The sequence below is a fragment of the Pseudophryne corroboree genome, chromosome 2 (genome assembly GCF_028390025.1).
Source record: "Pseudophryne corroboree isolate aPseCor3 chromosome 2, aPseCor3.hap2, whole genome shotgun sequence".
Taxonomy (NCBI): domain Eukaryota; kingdom Metazoa; phylum Chordata; class Amphibia; order Anura; family Myobatrachidae; genus Pseudophryne; species Pseudophryne corroboree.
The window spans coordinates 385,619,112-385,639,644 of NC_086445.1; the positions used below are offsets into that span (position 1 = coordinate 385,619,112).

Genomic DNA, 20,533 nt, shown 5'->3' on the forward strand with positions numbered 1-20,533 from the left:
GCCAGGTCGAGAGACCCTCAGGCAATAGCTGTGGACGCTCTAGTGACACCGTGGGTGTTCCAGTCGGTTTATGTGTTCCCTCCTCTTCCTCTCATACCCAAGGTACTGAGGATAATAAGGAAAAGAGGAGTAAGAACTATACTCATTGTTCCGGATTGGCCAAGAAGAGCTTGGTACCCGGAACTTCAAGAAATGATCTCAGAGGACCCATGTGTCATGACTGAGGTTTTGTGAACCCGGTGTTAGTGAAGTCTGTGCGGGCGACTGGAGGATTATATGAATACTACCACTGACCTGGTTTGGGACTGTTGTGGACTCTGGGTTTCTTCCGGTGACTGGGAAGAGGAACCGCAGCAGAGATGGCCGAATCTAGGTTCTCCTCATGCAGGATTAGGTCGGCAGACAGGAGGCATGCTGAAGGTCTCCTGAAAGACAGAACTGGAAAGGCACTGATGAATCAGTGAAGAATACCAGGTATAATTGTGCTAAAGGGCACGGGGTGCTTGGAGACACTGAGGTGCTTGCGGACACTGAGGTGCTTGCGGACACTGAGGTGCTTGCGGACACTGAGGTGCTTGGGGACACTGAGGTGCTTGGGGACACTGAGGTGCGTAGAGGCACTGGGGTGCGTAGAGGCACTGGGGTGCGTAGAGACACTGGGGAGCGTAGAGACACTGGGGTGCTGAGGCACGGAGGTGCTGGAAGCACGGAGATGCTGAGGCACGGAGGTACTGAGGCACGGAGGTACTGAGGCACGGAGGTGCTGGAAGCACGGAGGTACTGAGGCACGGAGGTGCTGAGGCACTGAGGCACGGAGGTACTGAGGCACGGAGGTACTGAGGTACGGAGGTGCTGGAAGCACGGAGGTGCTGAGGCACTGAGGCACGGAGATGCTGAGTCACGGAGGTACTGAGGCACTGAGGTGCTGAGGCACGGAGATGCTGAGGTGCTGGAAGCACGGAGGTACTGAGGCACTGAGGCACGGAGATGCTGAGGCACTGAGGTGCTGAGGCACGGAGATGCTGAGTCACGGAGATACTGAGGTGCTGGAAGCACGGAGGTGCTGAGGCACGGAGATGCTGAGGCACGGAGATGCTGAGGCACGGAGATGCTGGAAGCACGGAGATGCTGAGGCACGAGGTACTGAGCCCTGGAGATCCCAACTACAACAGTAGTAAAACTGAAACACGACAGCTGTGGTTTTCAGTGGAGAACACGGAATTCAGTACTGTGCCTTTAAGACGAAAACATTGCAGCTGTACCTTTACATTGAGACTCAGGGAAATGGTGAAATCAAATGGCAACACACAAATAAACCAAACGGTAACAAGGGAACAGAGTTTCCACAGGAACTTAGGTACAAAGGTTACCTTTAGGGAGCTCAGCTTAAGACCCACACAAGGCTGTATGTGACACAAGGAACTGGCCCAGATTCCAACTCAGCCTCCTGATTTATACTTCCTGGTCCTTGATGATTGGTGGGCAGGATTAGGTGATGTAGAGAGTCTCAGGCTGGTAGAGGATTGGACAACTCTGGGTCAGGTGAAGTCACTGTCATGTGACTACTCTAGAGGAGGCTGTGAAGTGCAGCGAGGCCTAGCAGGCCGAGAGAACACTGAAGCCTGAACTTCAGATTACTGAATTCAGCCTCACACAGGAGATCACCACAGGTGGAGCTAATTAACTATTACCTCTCAGGCAGAGAACTCAGGAAAACTGACAAGCTGTTTAACTCCGTGAGTGAAAAGACACAGGATCCAGGACAGATGGCAGGGGTAAGTCACCAAATATAAAACCTACAGTCAGGATTGTGACAGTATCCCCCTCTTCAAGGGTGGACTCCGGACACCCATCTTGAATCTTAGAGGAACTTGGGAAATTCATACAGAAGAATTTAGGACCTTCGTTGATGCAGATTCCAAAGGTTTAGGACTAAATTCTTTAACTACAGCGTTACTGAAAGTCTGTAAGTCATGGAACACAGGATCATTACTCTCAAAGAGCATGTTGGCCCACTCCAAAGCTCTTCCTCTGAATGCCAGGAACAGATATCGAGTAACGTTGGAAAGAGTTACTGCACCTGAAGGATCAGACTCCATCCGAGAGAGAAATTGTTCAACCAGAGCGGCATATTGCAATAAATCTCCATCAAAGTAAATAGGTGGAAAACCATCAGACGAAAGCTTAGAGGATGAAACTGAAGAAAGCTTTGGCTGGACGAGTAGGACTGGATTGGATCCGAGGATACTTGGATTGGCTGGAGCCAAAGGAGACGGACCAGGCTGGTCCTGGAGTATTGCTGGACCGGCTGGAACCGGGACGGACTGACCAGGCGGAGCCTGGAGTATTGATGGACCGGCTGGAACCGGAACGGACTGGCCAAGCTGGGCCTGGAGTATTGCTGGACCGGCTGGAACCGGGACGGACTGACCAGGCGGAGCCTGGAGTATTGATGGACCGGCTGGAACCGGGACGGACTGACCAGGCGGAGCCTGGAGTATTGCTGGACCGGCTGGAACCGGGACGGACTGACCAGGCTGGGCCTGGAGTATTGCTGGACCGGCTGGAACCGGGACGGACTGACCAGGCTGGGCCTGGAGTATTGCTGGACCGGCTGGAACCGGGACGGACTGACCAGGCAGGGCCTGGAGTATTGCTGGACCGGCTGGAACCGGGACGGGCTGAGCCCTTTCTTCACAGGGCTGGGCTGAGGCAAGAGCCCCCACTTCACGGGGCTGGGCTGAGGCAAGAGCCCCCTCTTCACGGGGCTGGGCTGAGGCAAGAGCCCCCTCTTCACGGGGCTGGGCTGAGGCAAGAGCCCCCTCTTCACGGGGCTGGGCTGAGGCAAGAGCCCCCTCTTCACGGGGCTGGGCAGCACTCTGTAGACTCTCTGGCTGGGCAGCACTCTGTAGACTCTCTGGCTGGGCAGCACTCTGTAGACTCTCTGGCTGGGCAGCACTCTGTAGACTCTCTGGCTGGGCAGCACTCTGTAGACTCTCTGGCTGGGCAGCACTCTGTAGACTCTCTGGCTGGGCAGCACTCTGTAGAATCTCTGGCTGGGCAGCACTCTGTAGAATCTCTGGCTGGGCAGCACTCTGTAGAATCTCTGGCTGGGCAGCACTCTGTAGAATCTCTGGCTGGGCAGCACTCTGTAGAATCTCTGGCTGGGCAGCACTCTGTAGAATCTCTGGCTGGGCAGCACTCTGTAGAATCTCTGGCTGGGCAGCACTCTGTAGAATCTCTGGCTGGGCAGCACTCTGTAGAATCTCTGGCTGGGCAGCACCCTGTAGACTCTCTGGGGCTGGGCGCTCTGAACCCCTCACTGGGGCTGGACGCTCTGAAGACGCCCCTCCTGGGGCTGGACGCTCTGAAGACGCCCCTCCTGGGGCTGGACGCTCTGAAGACGCCCCTCCTGGGGCTGGACGCTCTGAAGACGCCCCTCCTGGGGCTGTGGACACGGACTCCTCTATGACTGTAAATGGCTTGAACATTCTTCTCTGGACACCCAACTTGGGATAAGGTCTTTTAACCACCGGACCCCAGTCATAAATTTGAGTCTCTCTCAGAAGAGTAGCCTTCTTGATACCCCCGTCAGCAGCAGATGGATCGGATACTGTGGATGACTTGTAGACATGAGCACTATGATACTGAGATTTGTCACTATTACCTGGCTTGCGAAGAATACAGTCTTTAACAAAATGACCAGAATTTCCACAGTAAAGACAGAGATGTAGCTCCTTACGCCGCTGACGTTCAGCTTCAGAGAGCTTGGGCCGTGGATAGCTCTGATGAAAAACTTTCCCTTGCGCAGAGGAGGAGACTCTATTAACTGAATGGGACAAAACAGGATCAACAACGTTGGTAGTATTCCTGAGGAGATCAGGCATCACAGAGAGAATACTAGGCAAAAGTTCTTGTAACTGTAGTAACATCTGGTAGAAAATCTGCAGTTGGTCAGGAGTCTTAGAGCAGAAGGTCATAGAATCTCTGGAGGACGAATTCCGCTGCAGACACTGTGCCAATCGATGCTGAGTCGACTCCAGACCTCCCAAGCGTCCTGCAATATTGCTTAGGAGGTCATGCGTCAGACAAACACTTTCGGCCGGGTCCATGTGGCCAGTTCCTACTGTCATGACTGAGGTTTTGTGAACCCGGTGTTAGTGAAGTCTGTGCGGGCGACTGGAGGATTATATGAATACTACCACTGACCTGGTTTGGGACTGTTGTGGACTCTGGGTTTCTTCCGGTGACTGGGAAGAGGAACCGCAGCAGAAATGGCCGAATCTAGGTTCTCCTCATGTAGGATTAGGTCGGCAGACAGGAGGCATGCTGAAGGTCTCCTGAAAGACAGAACTGGAAAGGCACTGATGAATCAGTGAAGAATACCAGGTATAATTGTGCTAAAGGGCACGGGGTGCTTGGAGACACTGAGGTGCTTGCGGACACTGAGGTGCTTGCGGACACTGAGGTGCTTGGGGACACTGAGGTGCTTGGGGACACTGAGGTGCTTGGGGACACTGAGGTGCGTAGAGGCACTGGGGTGCGTAGAGACACTGGGGAGCGTAGAGACACTGGGGTGCTGAGGCACGGAGGTGCTGGAAGCACGGAGATGCTGAGGCACGGAGGTACTGAGGCACGGAGGTACTGAGGCACGGAGGTGCTGGAAGCACGGAGGTACTGAGGCACGGAGGTGCTGAGGCACGGAGGTGCTGAGGCACGGAGGTACTGAGGCACGGAGGTGCTGGAAGCACGGAGGTGCTGAGGCACTGAGGCACGGATATGCTGAGTCACGGAGGTACTGAGGCACTGAGGCACGGAGATGCTGAGGTGCTGGAAGCACGGAGGTACTGAGGTACTGAGGCACGGAGATGCTGAGGCACTGAGGTGCTGAGGCACGGAGATGCTGAGTCACGGAGATACTGAGGTGCTGGAAGCACGGAGGTGCTGAGGCACGGAGATGCTGAGGCACGGAGATGCTGAGGCACGGAGATGCTGAGGCACGGAGATGCTGAGGCACGGAGATGCTGGAAGCACGGAGATGCTGAGGCACGAGGTACTGAGCCCTGGAGATCCCAACTACAACAGTAGTAAAACTGAAACACGACAGCTGTGGTTTTCAGTGGAGAACACGGAATTCAGTACTGTGCCTTTAAGACGAAAACATTGCAGCTGTACCTTTACATTGAGACTCAGGGAAATGGTGAAATCAAATGGCAACACACAAATAAACCAAACGGTAACAAGGGAACAGAGTTTCCACAGGAACTTAGGTACAAAGGTTACCTTTAGGGAGCTCAGCTTAAGACCCACACAAGGCTGTATGTGACACAAGGAACTGGCCCAGATTCCAACTCAGCCTCCTGATTTATACTTCCTGGTCCTTGATGATTGGTGGGCAGGATTAGGTGATGTAGAGAGTCTCAGGCTGGCAGAGGATTGGACAACTCTGGGTCAGGTGAAGTCACTGTCATGTGACTACTCTAGAGGAGGCTGTGAAGTGCAGCGAGGCCTAGCAGGCCGAGAGAACACTGAAGCCTGAACTTCAGATTACTGAATTCAGCCTCACACAGGAGATCACCACAGGTGGAGCTAATTAACTATTACCTCTCAGGCAGAGAACTCAGGAAAACTGACAAGCTGTTTAACTCCGTGAGTGAAAAGACACAGGATCCAGGACAGATGGCAGGGGTAAGTCACCAAATATAAAACCTACAGTCAGGATTGTGACACCATGGCCTCTGCCGCTCAGACAGGACCTGCTGCAGCAGGGGCCCTGTCTGTTCCAAGACTTACCGCGGCTGCGTTTGACGGCATGGCGGTTGAACGCCGGATCCTGAAGGAAAAGGGCATTCCGGAGGAAGTCATCCCTACGCTGATTAAAGCTAGGAAAGAAGTGACCGCAAACCATTATCACCGCATATGGTGAAAATATGTTGCGTGGTGTGAGGCCAGGAAGGCCCCAATGGAGGAATTTCAGCTGGGCCGTTTTCTGCACTTCCTACAGTCAGGGGTGACTATGGGCCTAAAATTGGGTTCCATTAAGGTCCAGATTTCGGCTCTATCGATTTTCTTCCAGAAAGAAGTGGCTTCCCTTCCTGAAGTTCAGACATTTGTTAAGGGAGTGCTGCATATTCAGCCCCTTTTTGTGCCTCCAGTGGCACCGTGGGATCTCAACGTGGTGTTGGATTTCCTAAAGTCACATTGGTTTGAGCCACTTAAAACCGTGGAATTAAAATATCTCACGTGGAAAGTGGTCATGCTGTTGGCCTTGGCTTCGGCCAGGCGTGTGTCAGAATTGGCGGCTTTGTCATGTAAAAGCCCTTATCTGATTTTCCATATGGATAGGGAAGAATTGAGGACTCGTCCCCAGTTTCTCCCTAAGGTGGTATCAGCTTTCATTTGAACCAACCTATTGTGGTGCCTGCGGCTACTAAAGACTTGGAGGATTCCAAGTTGTTGGACGTAGTCAGGGCCCTGAAAATTTATGTTTCCAGGACAGCTGGTGTCAGGAAAACTGACTCGCTATTTATCCTGTATGCACCCAACAAGCTGGGGGCTCCTGCTTCAAAGCAGACTATTGTTCGCTGGATCTGTAGTACGATTCAGCTTGCACATTCTGCGGCTGGACTGCCGCATCCTAGATCAGTGAAAGCCCATTCCACGAGGAAGGTGGGCTCTTCTTGGGCGGCTGCCCGAGGGGTCTCGGCTTTACAACTTTGCCGAGCAGCTACTTGGTCGGGGTCAAACACATTTGCTAAATTCTACAAGTTTGATACCCTGGCTGAGGAGGACCTAGAGTTTGCTCATTCGGTGCTGCAGAGTCATCCGCACTCTCCCGCCCGTTTGGGAGCTTTGGTATAATCCCCATGGTCCTTACGGAGTCCCAGCATCCACTTAGGACGTCAGAGAAAATAAGATTTTACTCACCGGTAAATCTATTTCTCGTAGTCCGTAGTGGATGCTGGGCGCCCATCCCAAGTGCGGATTGTCTGCAATACTTGTATATAGTTATTGTTTAACTAAAGGGTTATTGTTGAGCCATCTGTTGAGAGGCTCAGTTATATTTCATACTGTTAACTGGGTATAGTATCACGAGTTATACGGTGTGATTGGTGTGGCTGGTATGAGTCTTACCCGGGATTCAAAATCCTTCCTTATTGTGTCAGCTCTTCCGGGCACAGTATCCTAACTGAGGTCTGGAGGAGGGTCATAGAGGGAGGAGCCAGTGCACACCAGGTAGTCCTAAAGCTTTCTTTAGTTGTGCCCAGTCTCCTGCAGAGCCGCTATTCCCCATGGTCCTTACGGAGTCCCAGCATCCACTACGGACTACGAGAAATAGATTTACCGGTGAGTAAAATCTTATTTATACACATCACCCACTGTAGTGCCCCTTATACACATGCCTACAGTAGTAGTGCGCCCATATAATGCCCACAGTAAAAGTGCCCCTTATACATAAAGGCCACAGTAGTAGTGCCACCAGGGCCGGTGCTACCCGCTCAGCAGAGTCTGCAAAGCAGGGAGGCGCCTGGCTGGAGAGGCACTCTCCCTGCTCTGCTACTCTGCTGGTGAATGCCGCCGCGGACCTGCAGTATGCTTGTGAGATAAATGTCTCAGCTCCAGCAACACTACAACAGGTAAAGTGATTCTGGAGCTGAGGCTATGTGTGGTCTCCATACAGGTCACATGACTGGTGAACAGTCACATTATCAGGAAGTGTCAGCTCTACAGGGAGGGTGAGTCCAGCAGTCTATATGCGCGTACAGTGTATGGGGGGCACAGTGTGTGTGTGTGTGTGTGTGTGTGTGTATGTATGTATGTATGTATGTATGGGGGCACAGTGTATTTGTGTGTATGGAAGCACTGTGTGTGTATAATGAAGCCCAGTGTGTGTGTATGGGGGCTTAGTGTGTGTTTGTGTGTATGGGGGTACAGTGTATTTGTGTGTATGGAAGCACTGTGTGTGTATAATGAAGCCCAGTGTGTGTGTATGGGGGTTTAGTGTGTGTTTGTGTGTATGGGGGTACAGTGTATTTGTGTGTATGGAAGCACTGTGTGTGTGTGTGTGTGTGTGTGTGTGTGTGTGTGTGTGTGTGTATATATGTATGTATGTATGTATGTATGGGAGCATAGTGTGTGTATATTGGAGCACAATGTGCGTGTAAGGGGCACAAGTGAACACTGTGTGTGTATAGGAGCACAGTGTGTGTGTGTACAAGAGCACAGTGTGTGTATGGGAGGCATAGTGTGTGTGTATGGGGGCACTTCAGTCTTCAGCACAGATCCCTTCCCTCCCGGGCACTACTGTTTGGCATAATGTGTATAAGGGGCTCTAACGTGTGTTGTAACATGAATAAGGGACACTACTTTGTGGTGTAATATGAATCACAGGCACTACGTGCTGTGTATTGTGAATAAGATTATTCTACTGTGTGGTGCAATTTGAATTGAAGGTACTATTGTGTGCTTATGCCCTTTCTTTATGAGACCACACCCCTTTGCGGTATATGTCTTCGGTGAGCGCTGTCCCTTTATTAAGTATGGGAGAGAGGGTGCACATTTATAGTTTGCAGGGATGCGCTGAACACCCTAGTACCAGCCCTGGGTGCCAAAAAATGCCCACAGTAGTAGTGCTGCTTACACATATAAAGGGATGGTAAGCCTACCTACTGTAGGGCTCATGTAGATTCAGAAGTAAATCCAGAGCCGGCCCTAACCAATATGATGCCCTAGGCAAGATTTTGGCTGGTGCCCCTAGCACCACCGCTGGTTCCGCTTCCGACCTTGCACCTCTTTCCCAGCACCATCACCCCTCACCCATAGCAGTCCTTATTTCGGTATTTGTACCCCCTATATTTTAAATAGGAACAGTTCGCACATTTGGCGCACAGCCCAAAAAGGGGTGTGTTTTTGCTGGTAAGGGGCATGGCCACACAACAGTAATACCAATTCCATTTACGCCACACAGTACTGCAACTTTATTCACATTTGATCATGCGATAGTGTCCATAATTCATATTACATCCCACAGTAGTATCACTTTACCTTATAAACGTTACTCCTCACAGTAGAACCCCTTATTCACATTACATCACACTGAATTGCTCCTTATTCACATTACACCACACCCTATTGCTCTTTATTCACATTAGACGACACAGTAGTGCCCTTTCTATACGCAATGCCACATAGTAGAGCACCTTATACACATAATGCCACACATTAGTAATGCATTTATACACATAATACCACACAGTAATGCCCTTTACACATATGACACATTATTAATGTCCTTATAAACATAATGCGCCTTACACATTATGACAACCTTTATTAATGCCCTTTTACACATAATGTCCCTTACACATATGCTGCACATTATTAATGCCCTTATACACATAATGACACACACAGTGCCCCATACACATTTGCTGCACATTATTAGTGCCCCTATACACATAATGACACACATACAGTAGTACCCTGTTACACATATGCCGCACATTATTAATGCATAATACACATAATGACACATGGTGCTCCCTACACATTATTAGTGCCCCTATACACATAATTACACACATACAGTAGTACCCTTTTACACATATGCTGCACATTATTAATGCCCTTATACACATAATGACACACATAGTGCCCCTTACACATATGTTGCACATTATTAATGCATTTTTACATGACACACATAATGCTCCTTACACATATTCCGAACACTACTGCACAACCAACCCACTCACATGCACACAGCACTCACACTGCCATGAACACTGTGACCTCTGCTTGGATACAGATGTGTCCTCATAAATCTTGCCTCAATGCTAACGTCTGGCACCTTTTTTTATGAAAATGCATCTTATTTGCTTTGCTATGTGGCTAGGATGCACAAGCAGCTTCTGCTGATTAAAATGATATGCAGCATGCCTATATACTGTGTATATATACTGTGGCTGTATCTGCATATGAAATGCTACACTCAGAATATAGGCATGCCGCATACCATTTTTATCAGCAGAAGCTGCTGATGCCCCTAGGCATATCAAATGCCCTAGGCAATTGCCTAGTTTGCCTATGCCTATGGCCGGCTCTGAGTAAATCCGTTTACCATGCACCTGGCCATACCTGGCCATATTGTGTTGTAGATGCAGGTAAAAATAGCATCAGCTTTCGCACAGATACAGGATACCTTATTTGATCACAGTAATTTGGAGTTACGTTTCAGCACCTCCTAGCCTTATACATAACAACACTTTTTATGTACTTGCGATCACCAATGCAAAAAGGTTTTTACAAGGTACAAAAAAAACTTTCTAGCAAACGTTACGCTGAATTTGACTTGTTACCATTTACCTCTATGCCTGACTGATGATAGGGATAATTTTATAGAAAAGCAGCTTGTCTAGAAAGCCATCTATTTCTGCTGAGAGTGCTGGATACGATACCTGAGGTAATTGCTGCACATGCAATGCTGAATATTGTGGGTCATTCCGAGTTGTTCGCTTGCTAGCAGTTTTTAGCAGCCGTGCAAACGCATTGTCACCGCCCACTGGGGAGTGTATATTCGCTTTGCAGAAGTGCGAACGCTTGTGCAGCAGAGCGCCTGCAAAATCTTTTTGTGCCAAACAAGACCAGCCATGTAGTTACTCTTCGTGTGCGTTGATTCTAACGACGGAGGGACGACTTTTGACGTCACACACCCGCCCAGCCACGCCTGCGTTTTCCCAGACACTCCTGCGTTTTTCTAAGCACTCCCTGAAAACGGTCAGTTGCCACCCAGAAATGCCCACTTCATGTCAATCTTCCTGCGTTCGGCCGTGCGACTGGAATTTTCGTTAGACTGTGTGCAAACCCACGATGCTCATTGTACCCGTACGATGCGCCTGCGCATTGCGGTGCATGCGCAGAAATGCCGATTTTTAGCCTGATCGCGGCGCTGCGAACAACGGCAGCTAGCGATCAACTCGGAATGACCCCCATTATGCAGTGGTACTCACATCTGCACAAAGACCCAAACCTAGAGATTCACAGTGAACATGAAGAACAGTCCCTTTCCTTGCCAGCAGATGGCGCTGCATGCTCAGGAGCCCGTCATGTCGCTGTGCCATAAACATGGCCGTTTCCGCTCTCTCTTTCCTGTTCACGCGAACGTCACGTTAGTAGGAACTACTGTACGTACAGGACAAGGCAGTTTGGATCGTTTCCACCCAGCAGACATGGAGTTAATTTAAAGCAATGTAGTGATTGGCTCATAGCTGCGTCCAATCCATGGCGAGGAGACGGTTGCTGTCTGTGTGACTGTGGGTGCCGGTGAGCAGGACATGGCGGCGCACTGGACCCGCTTTGAGAAGGAGCAGGAGGCGGATATCAGGACGCTGATCTCTTGTGTGAGCGGCCTGCAGAATGAGAGCGCCAGCAATTACCAGCTGGCTCTGCAGTACGCCTGCTCCAACTTCAGGTCTGTGCCTGCACCGGCTTATAGCTGCTGTGGCAGCAGAACTACAAATCCCAGCGTAACCTGCCAGCTTCTGTCTGACAAAGCATGCAGGAACCGCTGTAGATACTGTAGGTGACTGTGTAGCCATTATGGCTCATTCTCTATGTTGATAGGCTTTATGCAGACGCCATAATGTGGACAGGTACAGAATGCTGACGTACAATTTTAAAGCCCAACTCTTGGGCAATTTTAAGCTGAAAGCAGCTCGCTTTTGGTGTGTTGAGCTGCCCAGTGTGTATGCCCTGGCGATGAGCGCTGATGCACGCCTCTGCTTCATCGCCTGCGGCTAGCGTTCATCTGCTGGTATTACCAGTAGATGAACGGCGGCGTGAACGACTTTCCATAGCGTCCTGCTATGGAAAGCCGCTGACATCGCTGGGCAGGGGGAAAATCGCTCAGTGTGTATGCACTGAGTGATTTTCAGCCCAGCGATGTCAGTGATCATCGCTGGGCAAAAATGCTCAGTGTGTATGTACCTTTCGCATATCATTTGTATTGTCTGCAATTTAACAGTCATAATTAGGTTACACTTATGCAGCAGGGGTAGGGGTCGTTAGGTCGACCACACTTACGTCAATAGGTCGACACAGCCATTAGGTCGACATGGGAAAAGGTCAACATGGGGTGTTTTTTTTAAAAGTTTCGTTTTCTTCGTAAAGTGACGGGGAACTCCAATTAGTGCACCGTGTCCCCTCCCAGCTTCGGGCAAGGTGCCTCGCTCCTCTACCGCTGCGCTCGGCACAGGTTACTATTCCCAATCGTAGTCCACTTGGATCGTAATGTATGAAAAAGTTTAAAAAAATTTTTTTTAAAGTGTAAAACACATGTCGATCTAGTTAGTACATGCCGACTTAGGGACCATGTTGACCTAATGTATGTCGACCAATAGTGGTCGACCAAATGACCGTATCCCTGCAGCAGAAGGTGCTCTTGGAAATCCCTCCCTGATGTGTCCCCGGCTCCCTTCTCCACTCCACCCACCGCCTTCATAACCTCTATTCCAGCGGCCTTAAATCATGTTGTCAGCGCAGCTCCTGGGGTCTCGCAGCTAGTTGTGTGACCTGCTCGGGACTTGCAGACTCCAGTGGACACCGTGCATAACCTGGCTGCCGGACTGCATAAGGGCTCCCCAGTTAAAGACGCGTGTGCTGTTTCAGCAAATCATGCAAAGTGTAATGGCCCCCATACATCAGCAATAAATTGCTGCAATGTCCCAATCCCCAGACAGCCAAACGTGTTTAAAAATTCTGCTTTGGTGTTCGGTCATAGGGGGTAATTCCTGAGTTGATCGCAGCAGGAACTTTGTTAGCAGTTGGGCAAAACCATGTGCACTGCAGGGGGGGCAGATATAACATGTGCAGAGAGAGTTAGATTTGGGTGTGGTGTGTTCAATCTGCAATCTAAATTGCAGTGTAAAAATAAAGCAGCCAGTATTTACCCTGCACAGAAATAAAATAACCCACCCAAATCTATCTCTCTCTGCACATGTTATATCTGCCTCCCCTGCAGTGCACATGGTTTTGCCCAACTGCTAACAAAGTTCCTGCTGCGATCAACTCAGAATTACCCCCATAATTGGGCATTTTTATTATGTTTAGTTTCCCCGATTCACTGACCGGTCACCAATCCTCACTGATCGGCAGCGCCGGTGCGTCGGGGACTTGCGGCCACTGATGTATGGGTACCATAAGGGAACAGCGCAGTTAGAGGGGAAAAGTATCCACTAAGATGGTTTCTCAGAAAGAGCAGTTTTTCTGAAGTAATACTTTAGTTATTGAGGCGTAATAAATGCCTCCAAAATGTTAATTGAAGTGGGAATGGGTTCAATTTATAGTTACCGCTGCCAATACTTGTATCATGATGAATAGACCCCATTAAGTGCTATCTTCTGTTATCCATCCTGAATTTCAACCTATAAGGTTTTTTTAAACTCTACTGTATGGTGTTTCTTGCGTTTGTCATCTGTCAAATTTTAACTTAATATGCAGATTTCATCGGTACCTTGATGTAAGCAGTCATCAGATTCAAAGGACCTTGGATGGGTAAGTTTTTATCTTTCATGATTGTTTTTAATGTACAAGCTATTCATGAAGTTTAAAAAAAATACCTTTTTATTCCCAGAATCTATGAAAAGTTTATTATCCATTCAGACGTGAATAAAGCTGAGAGCTTGAAGAGGCTGACGGGGGAGTTCTTAAGCCTTCCTCTGTTAAACACTGAAGGGAAAAAGGTTTGTTATATCGTACTGGTGAATGACAGATCGTCAAATGGTTTTACTGCCTTAAAATGGGAAATAATCATTAGGCAATTAACTATACTGTAGGTCAAGAACTGTCAGAGTTATGTATTTTTACACCGATGGATTAAAAAATATAATATAAAATGTCATTTTTATTCAGTTACCGCTGTCATCGTGTACCATAAATACAGTATTGTGTTGAAACACTTAAAATATCTGTCATGGTGCTTTGTGATGTTACTGGAGATGTTGCTGTTTTATTGCTTGCATTCTTCTCTAGTAGTCACTTATAATAGGATTTTAATACCTACCGGTAAATCTTTTTCTCTTAGTCCGTAGAGTATGCTGGGGACTCTGTAAGGACCATGGGGTATAGACGGATCCGCAGGAGACATGGGCACACCAAAAAGACTTTGACTGGGTGTGAGCTAGCTCCTCCCTCTATGCCCCTCCCCCAGACCTCAGTTAGCAACTGTGCCCAGGAGAGATGGACATTTCGAGGAAAGAATTTATTGTTTAAACACGGTGAGTGTCATACCAGCTCACACCACGAACATGCCGCAGAACGAGGCATTCAATAGAATACCAGCCAACGGCATGAACAATACACAGCCACATGCTGAGAGAATATGTAACACAACCTGTGTGTCAACACAACCAAGAAGAAGACACCGCATGCCATGGCATGAACGTCGTCGGCAACAGCCTGACAGAAAAGAAACACCACAAGAGTGTAACCATAACCAATAACTGCAGACACAGTACGCACTGGGACGAGCGCCCAGCATCCTCTACGGATTAAGAGAAAAGGATTTACCGGTAGGTATTAAAATCCTATTTTGTCATACGTCCTAGAGGATGCTGGGGACTCCGTAAGGACCATGGGGTTTATACCAAAGCTCCAGATCGGGCGGGAGAGTGCGGACGACTCTGCAGCACCGATTGAGCAAACATGAGGTCCCCATCAGCCAGGGTATCAAACTTATAGAGCTTAGCAAAAGTGTTTGAACCCGACCAAGTATCCGCTCGGCAAAGTTGAACCGCTGAGCCTCCTCGGGCATCCGCCCAAGAAGAGCCCACCTTCCTAGTAGAATGGGTCACCACCGAATTCGGTAACGGCAATCCAGCCGTAGAACGAGCACGCCGAATCGGTTCACAGATCTAGCGTGTAACCGACTGCAGAGACGCAGGCGCCCCAATCACACTGGGAGCATACCGGACAAACAGAGCCTCTGTTTCCCCAATCTGAGCCAAATTGGTGACATAAATATTCAAAGCCCTGACTACATCGAGAGACTTTGAATCAGCCAATGCTTAAGTAACCACAGGCATCAAATAGGCTGGTTTCTGTGAAACACCGAAACCACTTTTGGCAGAACTATTATCCGAGTTCTCAATTCCGCTCTATCCACCTGGAAGATCAAACCGGGGCTCTTGTGAGACCCAGCCGCTACTTCCGACACCCACCTTGCGGACGCCAAATCCAAAAACATGACCACTCTCCAAGAGAGAAATTTTAACACAACCTTTCATAAAGGTTCCAATCATTGTGGCCCAAGAAAACGCACACCACGTCAAGGTCCCACGGTGCCAATGGGGCCACAAATGGAGGTTGGATGTGCAGTACTCCTTCCACGAAGGTCCGAACTTCCGGAAAGGTCACCAATTCTTTCTTGAAAGAAAATTTATAAGGCCAAACCCACACTTGAATGGAGCCTAACTTTAGGCCTGCACCCACACCTGCTTGCAAAGAATGGAGAAGAACGACCCAGCTGAAGCTTCCGTAGTAGCCTTCTTGGATTCACACCAAGACACACATTTTCTCCAAACACGGCGGTAAGGCTTTGTCATTACTTCTTTCCTAGCCTGAAGAAGAGTGGAAATGACTTCACTGGGCATACCCTTTCTGGCGAGGATATGGCGTTCAACCGTCACGACGTCAAACGCAGCCGCGGTAAGTCTTGATACACGCCCGGATCTTGCTGTAACAGTTCCTCACATAGAGGAAGCGGCCAGGGATCTTCTATGAGTAAATCTTGAAGAATTGGATACCAAGCCCTCCTTGTTTAGACCGGAACAATAAGGATCGCCTGAACCTTTGTTCTTCTTACGTTTATCACCTTCAGAAGGGTGAACACGGAGGGGACACATAGACCGACTGAAAACACCCAAGGTGTCCCAAGGACGTCCACTGCTATAGCTCAAGTGTCCCCTGACCTGTAACAATATCCGTGAGATTTCTCGTTGAGGCGAGACGCCAACATGTCCAATTGAGGCACTCCTTAAAGACTTTTCGCTTCAGTGAAACTTCTCGATGACGACAGTATTTCTCCTGGATGGAGATCGCGTCTGCAGAGGAAACTTTCTCCGTCGATCACATGCGGAACGAAGACTGCTAGTATAGCGTATACCAGTCTTTCCACCCAGCAGAAACTTTTATGGCATCTGCCATTGCCGCTTTGTTCCTTGTTCCACCCTAGCGGCTTACTTACACCACTGCTGTGAAGTCGTCCGACAGAATTAACACGGGCAGATCACTAAGCATATATTCACTGAAAATAGCTCTTCATTTAAGAAAGCTTATAGCAGACAAGCTTCCCAGCTTGACCTTTTCCTCTGGAAATACTTCCCTTGCAAGGACTGCTCCCCAGTCTCGGAGATCTGCATGCATGGACACCAGGATCCCATCCTGGATTCCGAACCTTTGTCCCTCTAGGAGGTGAGAACTGAGCAGACACCACAGGAGCGATATCCTGGCAATTAGGATTATATTCTGGCGCATGTGCAGGTGAGATCCGGACCACATTTCCAACTGGCCCCGTGAAAACCACTCTGGCATTTGACCTGCTCACCGAAAAAACCTCTTAGGCCGCACCATCTTCTTCATCAACGGAACCTATTGATGGATTGTCACTGCAAATCTGATCCGACTCCGGATCCTCAGACCTCTTTTCACAGGAACACACAGAACTTCAAGCGTTCCGTATCTACTCTGATACCCACCTCCGACGCCTGCGTCGTTGGGAATAACAGCCTTCCCCTGTGTTGAAGAACAGTCAGAGAGAAAACAATGATTTGCACCACTTGTGTCTTGACCTCTCCTTAATCAGGAGAGTGTCCCAGTACAGAACAACAATGGCTCTTACTATTGAAAGAATACCATCCCACTGCCATCACTCCGGTGGAATGGCAAAGACAATCCTGGATATCCACCCAGGTAATCTGAATGCGGAGAACAACGCATCTAAACCTCTAGTTTTTTATTTTATTTTTTTTAAACAGGGACAGCAGGACAATGTTCTGAACCTGACGCACCTCTGGTATGGCGTCGCGTACTACCTCCCCTTCCAGAGGGGAAACGGCAAGATCTATTTGAAAAATCAGTGAGGGAAACATCTGTAAACACCAGAATGTCCCCCTTTGGATTCTATAATCAACTCACAGGTCGTAGTCTATTCTCGGACTGACTGAAAAGTAGTAGACGAGTTCCCACCGGAGTGTGCTCCAGCCAGATAGACTCAGCGACATGTGATGGATGTGGTAGAAACCGACATCCGCTTCTGCGAACCTAACAAGGCTGCAGAACTCTTACCTTTTCACCTTCCACTGTCTGCACATAAAAGGAAAAAAGAACGGTATCGAACCGGTTAAAACGACTGCATCCCACAAAAGAATGCGTCCCCAACCGTTGTGAAGGAGACTAACTCACAAAGTTAGATTTACCAGCAGTATCCGCCGAGATTGACTGAACTGAGGCATCCCCAAACAGCGGTACACCGTCCCAGGGAAAAAACTCCAGTATCTCTCGGAGTCAGCCTCAACATTCCCCCGGTCACACCTCCTGTATACATACGGCAGCCTGCCGCAATGTTATAGAGAAGAACCAACATAAGGAACATCTCCTCTCTCTTTAGGGTAATTCTATCGGACGCCTTTCCGAATAACACTCGCTCATGTGCATGTAATGCAAATAAGCCCAAAGCATAGAAATAAAATATCACTTAGCTTCCTGTATACGATCCTTCCTGACAGGGCCCCGTGTCGACCAGGAGTTGACTTCCACAGTATTCTCTCCGCGTCGGGAAGAGAATAAACCTTCGGACTCCTTGAGAGGATTGAAGACCAACTCGTCACTGCCACCGTAGAACTTAAGCCACAGAGCGACTAGCACATGAAAAAGAATACTATTACTTCAGCATTCATGACTATACATAATTTAATACACAAATTATATATAAATATATATATACGCACACACACACACGTGTAAATTGTCCGGACCCTAGTGACCGTAATGTGTTCTGAATGTGTATAATCATGTACTGACACACCCCAGATGTGGATCTACCAGGAACGTTATGGTCGACAGAAAACCTAGTAGTCGTTGACAGCAGGGAATATTAAGCAGGCAAAATTAACATTCTTGGAACTCCGAGGGGTCTGAGGGAATATATAATTCCAAAACACTCCACCCAAATATACCGATAAACATATACACAGGTATAATTTAGTTACCGCATGTTCATTTTTACCCAGTAAATACAATTGATGCCAACAGGGCATCCACAGCGACTGTGTCTCCCATACCGTGTTTTACTTTTTTAAGCACACAACCACCAACCTGCTAATACTAAATCTTCCGACTCAAGTACCGACAGGCGTCGGCGATGCCGGCAGTGATTCCCACAATAGCTTGTGACAAAGCTCTCACACATGTCGACATATGTCGACTAACCTATAGTGGGTAAACTGACGGGAAAACACTGAGATTCATGCACCATAACAAGGATTATGCGCCCATTATTAAACATAATGCTATATTTCTCACCATATAGCACTAAAAAACACTGTGCCCCCCCTTCTTCGTACTATAAAGCTAGCCTTGGCGGCGATATGAAGAAAATGGTGCTGACTCCGTTGTGAGGGCTAAGCTCCGCCCCTTCCCGGCGTGCTTAAGCCCGCTCAAATAAATATATATTTATCTGGGGGATCTATATACAGCCGTTAACCCGTATATATAGATATCGCTGCCCAGGGCGCCCCCCCCTGCGCCCTGCACCCTCGGAAGCCGTTGGTGTGTAGTAGCAATGGCGCGCAGCGCGATCGCTGCGGTACACTGCCAGCGATCTTGACCCTCAGTAACATGCCGCCCAGGGCGCACCCCCCCCCCCCCCCCCCTCCCCTCAGCGCTCTGCACCCTGCATGAGCCGTTGGTGTGTGGGAGCATGGGGCTCCGTTACTGAAATCTTCTGCTGTCACTGAAGTCTTATTTTCTTCCAATACTCACCCGGCTTCTTTCTTCTGGCTTCTGTGAGGGGGGTGACGGTGCGGCTCCGGGAACAAGCAGCTAGGCGATCCAAGTGATCGAACCCTCTGGAGCTAATGGTGTCCAGTAGCCTAAGAAACAGAGCCTTTAACTAAGAAGAAGTAGGTCTGACTTCTCTCCCCTCAGTCCCACGATGTAGGGAGCCTGTAGCCAGCAGGTCTTCCTGAAAATAAAAAACCTAACATAAAGTCTTTTAGAGAAACTCAGTAGAACTCCCCTAGTGTGTGTCCAGTCACTCCTGGGCACAAAGTCTAACTGGGGGAGGGGCATAGAGGGAGGAGCCAGTTCACACCCAGTCAGTCTTTTTAGTGTGCCCATGTCCCCTGCGGATCCGTCTATACCCCATGGTCCTTACGGAGTCCCCAACATCCTCTAGGACGTATGAGAAACATGTATTCTGTGTAATTTAGATTATATTAATATAAGAGGTCGCGCTATAGAGCCAATTGAATATTCCACACCAGTCTCAACTTTAAAATATTTATTTAAAAACATAAACATAAAAATATATAATACGTGATATTTAAGAACTGGTGTGATCACAACACCCTCTAGTATATCAATAAATATCCAATAATGATTAAACAATTCTTACTCTCATATATTAAGTGTGCTGAATTGTAAAATGTCCAAACTGACAAGAGTTGAGCCAAAAGTACAATGAGGACTGAATTCCTCTATGTTAAATTGCACCCGGTTAATTAAGTCCAAGAAACACCAGTAATTATATCCAGAAAGCTGTGTATCACAGAATTAAACGGTCACAGGTACACTCACTCTGTCCCTTGTGCTTGTAGTATGGGACCTATTTGCCAGTACGAGGAGTTTTGTGCAGCCCGAGCGTCCCCGGGTATGCACAATCTGATTAGCTGACGGCTGTTACCTGTGAACCGGATCGGTGTCTTGAAATTAACTGGCGGCTTCTATCCAGTTCTTAAATATCACGTATTATATATTTTTATGTTTATGTTTTTAAATAAATATTTTAAAGTTGAGACTGGTGTGGAATATTCAATTGGCTCTATAGCGCGACCTCTTATATTAATATAATCTCTTTCTGTTAATTTGAAGCCAATAAAGACAGGCTTCTGAGGTCTGACGAAACAGAACCATTTATATATGGTCACAAGGTGACAGATTTTAGATAAGCACCAATTATATGTTTATATGACCTTTGCGCCATCAGGTATTTTATTCTTTCTGTGTAATTTAGGTACGTAAACAACCAATTTAGTGGAGATATATATAATTTATTGTACATATTCATATACTCTGAATATCATGCATGATATATCCCCTGTACCTTGAGTGCTGTAAAAAAACTTCTTGAGGTATTTTTGACCTCATGTGTTAGAAGTCACTTTATTTACGTGTGTGTGTTTACTTCTAAAAGGGTTATTATTTTGTGTATAGTTTTTTAATGCATATCAATAAATGGCATTTATTTTATAACTGTATA

General features: G+C 48.2%; 1 protein-coding gene across 1 annotated transcript in view; it reads left to right on the plus strand.

The window, feature by feature from the left end:
• Positions 1–11,159: 11,159 nt before the first annotated feature.
• TUBGCP5 (tubulin gamma complex component 5) overlaps positions 11,160–20,533 on the plus strand; it is a 195,050-nt gene continuing 185,676 nt past the window's right edge. The window contains exons 1-3 of the mRNA XM_063953273.1: positions 11,160–11,470; positions 13,498–13,551; positions 13,631–13,739. Coding sequence (XP_063809343.1) covers positions 11,334–11,470; positions 13,498–13,551; positions 13,631–13,739 — 300 coding nt within the window. The 5' untranslated portion in view covers positions 11,160–11,333. The remainder of the gene's footprint in view (positions 11,471–13,497; positions 13,552–13,630; positions 13,740–20,533) is intronic.